At 43.4% G+C, this 11,948-nt stretch overlaps 1 protein-coding gene across 1 annotated transcript in view; it reads left to right on the top strand.

Moving 5' to 3' along the window:
* Positions 1 to 553: 553 nt before the first annotated feature.
* LOC148443033 (V-set domain-containing T-cell activation inhibitor 1-like) overlaps positions 554 to 11,948 on the top strand; it is a 225,188-nt gene continuing 213,793 nt past the window's right edge. Inside the window, exon 1 of the mRNA XM_088463361.1 lies at positions 554 to 631. Coding sequence (XP_088319487.1) covers positions 600 to 631 — 32 coding nt within the window. The 5' untranslated portion in view covers positions 554 to 599. The remainder of the gene's footprint in view (positions 632 to 11,948) is intronic.

The following is an 11,948-nucleotide window of genomic DNA, read 5'->3' as shown; positions in this document are numbered from 1 at the left end:
TGATACTGAGAGACTCCCTATAGTACTGATTACTACATACAGCAATGGTGGTGAGTGTGTATAGGTGTGCAGGTACTGATACTGAGAGGCTCCTCATAGTACGGATTACTATATACAGCAATGGTGGTGAGTGTGTATAGGGGTGCAGGTACTGATACTGAGAGGCGCCCCATAGTACTGATTACTACATACAGCAATGGTGGTGAGTGTGTATACGGGTGCAGGTAATGATACTGAGAGGCTCCCCATAGTACTGATTACTACATACAGCAATGGTGGTGAGTGTGTATAGGGGTGCAGGTACTGATACTGAGAGGTGACCCATAGTACTGATTACTACATACAGTAATGGTGGTGAGTGTGTATAGGGGTGCTGGTCCTTTCCTCTCACCCTGACCCGGTACATTACCCCTTAGCTCTGTGTACCTGGACATTACTCCTATGAGTGCAGACATACATTAGCTGACAATGACCTGGGGGCAGCTGTGAGTCACAGTAAGAAGAGTTATGGGTTTGGCACTCTCTCAGTCTCTTCCTCATACCTGTACATCTGTCAGAGCACAGAGAGATCACAGCTCCTGCCAGACACCATCCTCAGCATGGCCACCATAGGGAAGGTGATCTTCAGGATGTGAGTGCAGGGATGTGGGGCAGAAACATGTCATTGTGTAATGGGGATATATGTATATTGGATTATGTGTCTTGGGATCATGTTGTATATGTGTGTTGGGGGTATATGTATACTGTGTTTATTGGGGGTATATGTATATTGTATATGTATATTGGGGGTATATATATATTGTATATGTATATGTATATTGGGTAAATGTATTCTGTGTGTGTATTGGGGGTATATGTATACTGTGTGTATTGGGGTATATGTATACTGTGTGTATTGGGGGTATATGTATACTGTGTGTATATTGGGGGTATATGTGTATTGTATATGTATATGGGGGGTATATGTATATTGTATATGTATATTGTGGTAAATGTTTACTGTTTGTGTATTGGGGGTATATGTATACTGTGTATATTGGGGGTATATAGCTTTCTGTGTACATAGAAACATAAGTAATTTAGACCCTTATTCGCTATGCTGATATTTATGCAGCTGAGCGATTATTTGCTGGCTGCGCATACATCACGGTAACACTGCGCACGCACCAAGGTTCCTTAGCGATGCAGCTTCCAGCAAGGCTTTCTTCGCAAAGTGATTGACAGTCAGTTACCATTTTGTGGGCGGTTACGGGGAGTGGTACAAAAATACAGACTTTTCGCAACCATTTTTGGACATGTCCCATTCAATAACTGCGATCCTGTACGCAGAAAACATGGTGTCAGTGTCTCAGTTACTGCATCCATTTTGCGTCCATTTTGCGTGACCATAGAGTTGCTCAGATGGTCGATTAAGAAACGATCTGAGACTGCCGCTGCATGTTTCAATGCACTTGCTTGGATCTGCGAGGACACCAGTGGGCATGTCAATATATTTCCAGGAGGCATTATGTGTAAGGGGCACTACTACTGTGTGGCATTATGTGTAAGGGGCACTACTACTGTGTGGCATTATGTGTAAGGGGCACTACTACTGTGTGGCATTATGTGTAAGGGGCACTACTACTGTGTAGCATTATGTGTAAGGGGCACTACTACTGTGTGGCATTATGTGTATGGGGCACTACTACTGTGTGGCATTATGTGTATGGGGCACTACTACTGTGTGGCATTATATGTAAGGGGCATTACTACTGTGGGCATTATGTGTAAGGGGTACTACTGTGTGGAATTATGTATAAGGGGCATTACTACTGTGTGGCATTATGTGTAAGGGGTACTACTGTGTGGCATTATGTGTAAGGGGTACTACTGTGTGGCATTATGTGTAAGGAGTACTAATGTGTGGCATTATGTGTAAGGGGCATTACTACTGAGTGGCATTATGTAGCAAGAAAACTATATAAATAATATACATAGAAGGGCACTGGCATGAGAAGCTGCCCCAAGCAGCTGCAAAACAGAGATAGTTGATCTCTTGGAAGATAAAGGAAAAAACGATGGAAGCAGCGCTAGAGAATACTAACAATATGTCTTAACAATTTAATCATAAAATCACATGTACATCATAAAAACACAGTAACTACTGAACATGATAGAGAGCGATGTGCTGATGTACAGATATATGGTAAAATAAATGTAATACCCTGAGACACCGAGCAGTCACAAGTTATTCCAAATTACTGGGCCAATAGGGATGCATGAGAGTCCAGCAAACGGTATAGAGTGATATTACCCACAGAGAGAGAATGTTCCAAGGTATCCCAATTAGCGATGGTCTCACACTGGGGTAGACCCAACGCAGAGAAGCGGAGCCTGGTAGTGATGAATGGGCTGGAAACAATCGCTCAAAGTTCCAAATCCAGTGATAGACCCAAAGGCTTTAAAGAGTGCTTGGTGATGCTTGTAATCCAGTGACAAGTGTACAAAGTGAATCAGGGTGCGTGCACCTACGCATTTCGCTGCATCCAAGGTGTCCAAGTGGTTACCACACCAGCTTTAAATAGTGTCTGCCATTGCTTTCTGGAGTTCACAATAAATCAATCAACAATACACTTCATATGTCAAATGTAACAATCCTTATAAAATATTCATAATAGGAAGCAAACTTCAAAATAATATTATACAATAGATCTGAAGGGAATACTTACTTATACGTCTAAATAATAATGATAGATGGTCCCAATCATAACAGTGTTCATCGCGGAAGATGTTTATCTCCAACGTGATGACGTCAGATGTCAAGTCTGGATTTGTTGTTGGAACGCAGCGACATTCGGTGTCGCGTTCCACAGCTGTAAATTACAGCAGTCAACAGGGAGAATTTAGATCACCCTGATACTATTATGGGTCTACCTAAATAGGAAGCGGCATTATGTGTATAAGGGACCCTGCCGTGTGCATTATGGAGCTCATTCAGAGCCCCTCGCAAACCCTGTGCATTCGCAAGCGGCCCGATGTTTGCGCACTGCGCATGCGCCATGCGCGTGCGTGGGCCCTGCTGAGCGACTGAAGTTCAGTTGCTACGGGGCTCGCAACAAGACGGGGCGGCTGTCGATGGTGATTGACAGCTCGCCCCGTTTTGTTGGCGGGTAGGGGGGATGGTTGGACAAACGCAGGCGTTCCCTTAGGAACGCCTGGCATTTGTTTTGCGGGCAAACTGATGTCAGCAGTGGACTTCCTGCTCTATTAGAGCAGGGAGTTCACACGGCCTACCGCAGGGTCTCGTCGCAAGGCCGATGGTCGCGATTATCACAATGGTATCCTGGCCACTCGCACAAGCTGTGGGTGGTCTCCACGGATGTCAGACATTGACAAGACCAGTCCAAAGGTGCGGAGTCTAACCAGCTGGGAGTTGTTCTCCAGTGACCCCTCCAATTGGGATATGGGTTTAAGCTGCACCCAACTAGCAGGTTGCAGCCCTTTGAACTGGTGTCTGCTACCATGGGATAGAGACAAATAAACAATGGCACAGGGAATATATTTCTAGAAGAAGCACTTGTACAGGAGATTATAGCTTGTACTGAAATGCTGGTAAGTGCTAGACGCTCCGTTATGACAAGAAAAGGCACTTGTTATTTGTACGCCAGAAAGGGTCCTTGTCACAATACTGCGTTGAGATTTGGCACTTGTATCGCACACAGGTTAGATGTTTGGACGCACTGTTTCTTAAAGATTTGGCACTTGTATCGCAAGAAACAACGTAGGAACCTGGAACGAAGTGACAGCAAGAATGCACTCAGCAGCAACAACATTGCACAGGCTGCTTCCTGCTGGCCGGAGGCTGGCTTTATACCCTGCAGTAGCAGATCATTGGTGGACAGCATCAGCTGACCACCACCATGCTACCATTGGGTACAGGGTAGTCAGGTGATGTAAACTGTCATGGCTCCGTTCATGATGGCAACCGCAGTAACCAAGGCACGGCACAGCTCAAGGAAGTCTACATGGCTCTAAAGGCCCCCATACATCAGCAATTGATTGCAGCAATCGTGCAATCTGCAATCGATTGTGTATAAAAATCTTTCCCTTTTTCAATTGATTGCAGATTGCAGAATTGCCACAATCGATTGAAAAAGGGAAAGATTTTTATACACAATCGATTGCAGATTGCACGATTGCTGCAATCAATTGCTGATGTGTGGGGGCCTTTAGAATAATACTGAAGTCTGACCACATGGGAGATTAGGGGAAGCCGGCGCTGGGGTGAGTAACGGCCGATCCTAGGCAGCAACCTGACAAAGAGCTCCTTAAACCAAAACAAATAGTTTTCCCCAGCCTTGCTGGGTATTTTAGACAGGCACACCAGAGCCTTCCTAGCCCGCATTTAAATGAAAGTGCTGTAAACGAAGGGTTTGGCCACTACGTCAGGATAAGTAACGTATCACTAGGAGGGGAGATTGTCTCAAAAGCCATTTGCTTTTAAGTGTTACAGCCTTCTAAAACAGAATAACGTATACATTCCTTATAAGTGCATAGGCTATACATTTAAAAGTACATTTCCACAACTGCGCACAGCACATTGAATATAACATGTTCAAACACATTACATATACATTCACAGTACGTGGCGCACTGCACCTAAAGGTCCTTTTAAAAATGGTGCCGCATGAGGGTTAATTCCTTCAGTGTCATGGCAGCCATTTTAATCACGTGTGGTCAGCCTCCGGCCACAGGGCACTACTACTGTGTGGCATTATGTGTATAAGGGGCACTACTACTGTGACATTAAGTGTATAAGGGGCACTACTACTGTGACATTATGTGTATAAGGGGCACTACTGCTGTGGCATTGTGTATAAGGGGCACTACTACTGTGACATTATGTGTATAAGGGCACTACCACTGTGACATTATGTGTATAAGGGGCACAACCACTGTGGCATTATGTGTATAAGGGGCACTACTACTATGGCATTATGTGTATAAGGGGCACAACCACTGTGGAATTATGTGTATAAGGGGCACTACTACTATGGCATTATGTGTATAAGGGGCACAACCACTGTGGAATTATGTGTATAAGGGGCACTACTACTATGGCATTATGTGTATAAGGGGCACAACCACTGTGGAATTATGTGTATAAGGGGCACTACTATTATGGCATTATGTGTATAAGGGCACTACCACTGTGGAATTATGTGTATAAGGGGCACTAGTACTATGGCATTATGTGTATAAGGGCACTACCACTGTGGAATTATGTGTATAAGGGGCACTAGTACTATGGCATTATGTGTATAAGGGCACTACCAGTGTGGAATTATGTGTATAAGGGGCACTACTACTATGGCATTATGTGTATAAGGGGCACAGCCACTGTGGCATTATGTGTATAAGGGGCACTACCACTGTAACATTATGTGTATAAGGGGCTCTACCACTGTGACATTATGTGTATAAGGGGCACTAGTACTATGGCATTATGTGTATAAGGGGCACTACTACTGTGACATTTTGTGTATAAGGGGCACTACTACTGTGGCATTATGCGTATAAGGGGCACTACTACTGTGGCATTATATGTATAAGGGGCACAACCACTGTGGCATTATGTGTATAAGGGGCTCTACTACTGTGACATTTTGAGTATAAGGGGCACTAGTACTATGGCATTATGTGTATAAGGGGCACTACTACCGTGACATTATGTGTATAAGGGGCACTACTACTATGGCATTATGTGTATAAGGGGCACAACCACTGTGGCATTATGTGTATAAGGGGCACTACTACTGTGGCATTATATGTATAAGGGGCACAACCACTGTGGCATTATGTGTATAAGGGGCACTACCACTGTGACATTATGTGTATAAGGGGCACAACCACTGTGGCATTATGTGTATAAGGGGCACTACCACTGTGGCATTATGTGTATAAGGGGCACTACTACTGTGACATTATGTGTATAAGGGGCACTACTATTATGGCATTATGTGTATAAGGGGCACTACTACTACTGTGACATTATGTGTATAAGGGGCACTACTACTGTGACATTATGTGTATAAGGGGCACTACCACTGTGGCATTATGTGTATAAGGGCACTACCACTGTGACATTATGTGTATAAGGGGCACAACCACTGTGGCATTATGTGTATAAGGGGCACAGCCACTGTGGCATTATGTGTATAAGGGGCACAACCACTGTGGCATTATGTGTATAAGGGGCACAACCACTGTGGCATTATGTGTATAAGGGGCACTACTACTATGGCATTATGTGTATAAGGGGCACTACTACTGTGACATTTTGTGTATAAGGGCACTACCACTGTGACATTATGTGTATAAGGGGCACAACCACTGTGGCATTATGTGTATAAGGGGCACAACCACTGTGGCATTATGTGTATAAGGGGCACTACCACTGTGGCATTATGTGTATAAGGGGCACTACTACTGTGACATTATGTGTATAAGGGGCACTACTATTATGGCATTATATGTATAAGGGGCACTACTACTGTGACATTATGTGTATAAGGGGCACTACTACTACTGTGACATTATGTGTATAAGGGGCACTACTACTGTGACATGTGTATAAGGGGCACTACTACTATGGCATTATGTGTATAAGGGGCACTACTATTGTGACATTATGTGTATAAGGGGCTCTACTACTATGGCATTATGTGTATAAGGGGCTCTACCACTGTGACATTATGTGTATAAGGGCCACTACTACTGTGGCATTATGTGTATAAGGGGCACTACCACTGTGGCATTATTTGTATAAGGGGCACTACTACTATGGCATTATGTGTATAAGGGGCACTACCACTGTGGCATTATTTGTATAAGGGGCACTACTACTGTGTGGCATTATGTGTATAGGGGGCACTACCACTGTGGCATTATTTGTATAAGGGTCACTATTGTGGGCATTATGTGTAAGGGACAATACTACTGTGGACTTTATGTGTATAAGGGGCACTACTGTGGGCATTGTGTATAAGGGGCACTACTACTGTGGCATTATGTGCATAAGGGGCATTACTATTGTGTGGTATTATGTGTATAAGGGGCACTACTACTATGGCATTATGTGTATAAGGAGCACTACCACTGTGACATTATGTGTATAAGGGGCACTACTACTGTGACATTATGTGTATAAGGGCACTACCACTGTGACATTATGTGTATAAGGGGCACAACCACTGTGGCATTATGTGTATAAGGGGCACTACTACTATGGCATTATGTGTATAAGGGGCACAACCACTGTGGAATTATGTGTATAAGGGGCACTACTACTATGGCATTATGTGTATAAGGGGCACAACCACTGTGGAATTATGTGTATAAGGGGCACTACTACTATGGCATTATGTGTATAAGGGGCACAACCACAGTGGAATTATGTGTATAAGGGGCACTACTACTATGGCATTATGTGTATAAGGGCACTACCACTGTGGAATTATGTGTATAAGGGGCACTAGTACTATGGCATTATGTGTATAAGGGCACTACCAGTGTGGAATTATGTGTATAAGGGGCACTACTACTATGGCATTATGTGTATAAGGGGCACAGCCACTGTGGCATTATGTGTATAAGGGGCACTACCACTGTAACATTATGTGTATAAGGGGCTCTACCACTGTGACATTATGTGTATAAGGGGCACTAGTACTATGGCATTATGTGTATAAGGGGCACTACTACTGTGACATTTTGTGTATAAGGGGCACTACTACTGTGGCATTATGCATATAAGGGGCACAACCACTGTGGCATTATGCATATAAGGGGCACTACTACTGTGGCATTATATGTATAAGGGGCACAACCACTGTGGCATTATGTGTATAAGGGGCTCTACTACTGTGACATTTTGAGTATAAGGGGCACTAGTACTATGGCATTATGTGTATAAGGGGCACTACTACTGTGACATTATGTGTATAAGGGGCACTACTACTATGGCATTATGTGTATAAGGGGCACAACCACTGTGGCATTATGTGTATAAGGGGCACTACTACTGTGGCATTATATGTATAAGGGGCACAACCACTGTGGCATTATGTGTATAAGGGGCACTACCACTGTGACATTATGTGTATAAGGGGCACAACCACTGTGGCATTATGTGTATAAGGGGCACTACCACTGTGGCATTATGTGTATAAGGGGCACTACTACTGTGACATTATGTGTATAAGGGGCACTACTATTATGGCATTATGTGTATAAGGGGCACTACTACTACTGTGACATTATGTGTATAAGGGGCACTACTATTATGGCATTATGTGTATAAGGGGCACTACTACTACTGTGACATTATGTGTATAAGGGGCACTACTACTGTGACATTATGTGTATAAGGGGCACTACCACTGTGGCATTATGTGTATAAGGGCACTACAACTGTGACATTATGTGTATAAGGGGCACAACCACTGTGGCATTTTGTATATAAGGGGCACAGCCACTGTGGCATTATGTGTATAAGGGGCACAACCACTGTGGCATTATGTGTATAAGGGGCACAACCACTGTGGCATTATGTGTATAAGGGGCACTACTACTATGGCATTATGTGTATAAGGGGCACTACTACTGTGACATTTTGTGTATAAGGGCACTACCACTGTGACATTATGTGTATAAGGGGCACAACCACTGTGGCATTATGTGTATAAGGGGCACAACCACTGTGGCATTATGTGTATAAGGGGCACTACCACTGTGGCATTATGTGTATAAGGGGCACTACTACTGTGACATTATGTGTATAAGGGGCACTACTATTATGGCATTATATGTATAAGGGGCACTACTACTGTGACATTATGTGTATAAGGGGCACTACTACTACTGTGGCATTATGTGTATAAGGGGCACTACTACTGTGACATGTGTATAAGGGGCACTACTACTATGGCATTATGTGTATAAGGGGCACTACTATTGTGACATTATGTGTATAAGGGGCTCTACTACTATGGCATTATGTGTATAAGGGGCTCTACCACTGTGACATTATGTGTATAAGGGCCACTACTACTGTGGCATTATGTGTATAAGGGGCACTACCACTGTGGCATTATTTGTATAAGGGGCACTACTACTATGGCATTATGTGTATAAGGGGCACTACCACTGTGGCATTATTTGTATAAGGGGCACTACTACTGTGTGGCATTATGTGTATAGGGGGCACTACCACTGTGGCATTATTTGTATAAGGGTCACTATTGTGGGCATTATGTGTAAGGGACAATACTACTGTGGACTTTATGTGTATAAGGGGCACTACTGTGGGCATTGTGTATAAGGGGCACTACTACTGTGGCATTATGTGTATAAGGGGCATTACTATTGTGTGGCATTATGTGTATAAGGGGCACTACTACTATGGCATTATGTGTATAAGGAGCACTACCACTGTGACATTATGTGTATAAGGGGCACTACTACTGTGACATTATGTGTATAAGGGGCACTACCACTGTGGCATTATGTGTATAAGGGCACTACCACTGTGACATTATGTGTATAAGGGGCACAACCACTGTGGCATTATGTGTATAAGGGGCACAGCCACTGTGGCATTATGTGTATAAGGGGCACAACCACTGTGGCATTATGTGTATAAGGGGCACAACCACTGTGGCATTATGTGTATAAGGGGCACTACTACTATGGCATTATGTGTATAAGGGGCACTACTACTGTGACATTATGTGTATAAGGGCACTACCACTGTGACATTATGTGTATAAGGGGCACAACCACTGTGGCATTATGTGTATAAGGGGCACAGCCACTGTGGCATTATGTGTATAAGGGGCACAACCACTGTGGCATTATGTGTATAAGGGGCACAACCACTGTGGCATTATGTGTATAAGGGGCACTACTACTATGGCATTATGTGTATAAGGGGCACTACTACTGTGACATTATGTGTATAAGGGCACTACCACTGTGACATTATGTGTATAAGGGGCACAACCACTGTGGCATTATGTGTATAAGGGGCACAACCACTGTGGCATTATGTGTATAAGGGGCACTACCACTGTGGCATTATGTGTATAAGGGGCACTACTACTGTGACATTATGTGTATAAGGGGCACTACTATTATGGCATTATGTGTATAAGGGGCACTACTACTGTGACATTATGTGTATAAGGGGCACTACTACTACTGTGACATTATGTGTATAAGGGGCACTACTACTGTGACATGTGTATAAGGGGCACTACTACTATGGCATTATGTGTATAAGGGGCACTACTATTGTGACATTATGTGTATAAGGGGCTCTACTACTATGGCATTATGTGTATAAGGGGCTCTACCACTGTGACATTATGTGTATAAGGGCCACTACTACTGTGGCATTATGTGTATAAGGGGCACTACCACGGTGGCATTATTTGTATATGGGGCACTACTACTATGGCATTATGTGTATAAGGGGCACTACCACTGTGGCATTATTTGTATAAGGGGCACTACTACTGTGTGGCATTATGTGTATAAGGGGCACTACCACTGTGGCATTATTTGTATAAGGGTCACTATTGTGGGTATTATGTGTAAGGGACAATACTACTGTGGACTTTATGTGTATAAGGGGCACTACTGTGGGCATTGTGTATAAGGGGCACTACTACTGTGGCATTATGTGTATAAGGGGCATTACTATTGTGTGGCATTATGTGTATAAGGGGCACTACTACTATGGCATTATGTGTATAAGGAGCACTACCACTGTGGCATTATTTGTATAAGGGGCATTACTACTGTGTGGCATTATGTGTATAAGGGGCACTATCACTGTGGCATTATGTGTGTAAGGGTCACTATTGTGGGCATTATGTGTAAGGGACAATACTACTGTGGACTTTATATGTATAAAAGGCACTACTGTGGGCATTGTGTATAAGGGGCACTACTACTGTGGCATTATGTGTATAAAGAGCACTACTACTGTGGAATCGTGTATAAGGGGTACTACTATTGTGTGGCATTATGTGTTCAAGGAGTACTACTGTGTAGCATAACGTAAATAAGGGGCCCTACTGTGTGACATAATGTGTATAAGGGGCACCGGCACTACTATGTGGTGTAATGTGAATAAGATTGTGCTACTGTGTGGTGTCATTTAAATTGGGGGACCTATTGTGTGACCACGCCCCTTTCTTGAGAGACCACAAACGCTCGATGTGCTCTGTCCCTTTAAAAAATATGAAAGGGCGTAAAACATATTTTGCATGGAAGGTGGGTGGGAGGCGCTGAACACTCTAACGCTGATCCTGGGCGTAGCGCTTCCTCTACAAGTGCTACTGTGATAACGATTAGATACCTCTGAAGAAAGAAAAAATGTTCCCAATCTAATGTGGAAAATAGAATGTTTGGCCAATATCACAAATAAGTCATCTATCAATACAATTAAGGGGAAATTTACTTAAGGGGAAGAACTGAGTCTGATCAAGTTTATTTTTTTTTCAACTCGATTAGCATCGCCGAAACTCGGATGATTTGAGGCTTCTGAAACTCTCAAATTTACTAAGAAGTGAGTTTAGCTTCGATAAGCACGCCATACGATACACTACTAATCTCTGTACGCTTGCAAAGTATGTATAGCAAGGGAGTGGATGGCGACTTCTGGACCAAACCTGGGAACATGGTTATCCTTGGTTGGGGCGGTTTCTACACATGAAAAGTATGTTTATATTGCTAGAAACGCAGTGCAGAAATACTATGCTACCTGGGAAAGATGGCATAGTTGTTCAAGGTTGACTGTGCCTAACCTGTTCAATGCTTAATTCCAAGGAGTTACCTTACCAAAATACATGAATATTGTTGTGTGAAAAGGCATCGCCGTATATTTATATGTCAAAGTATAT

The sequence above is a fragment of the Taudactylus pleione genome, unplaced genomic scaffold (assembly GCF_031769625.1).
Source record: "Taudactylus pleione unplaced genomic scaffold, aTauple2 ptg001349l, whole genome shotgun sequence".
Classification (NCBI taxonomy): Eukaryota; Metazoa; Chordata; class Amphibia; order Anura; family Myobatrachidae; genus Taudactylus; species Taudactylus pleione.
This window is presented reverse-complemented; position numbering and strand designations above follow the sequence as displayed.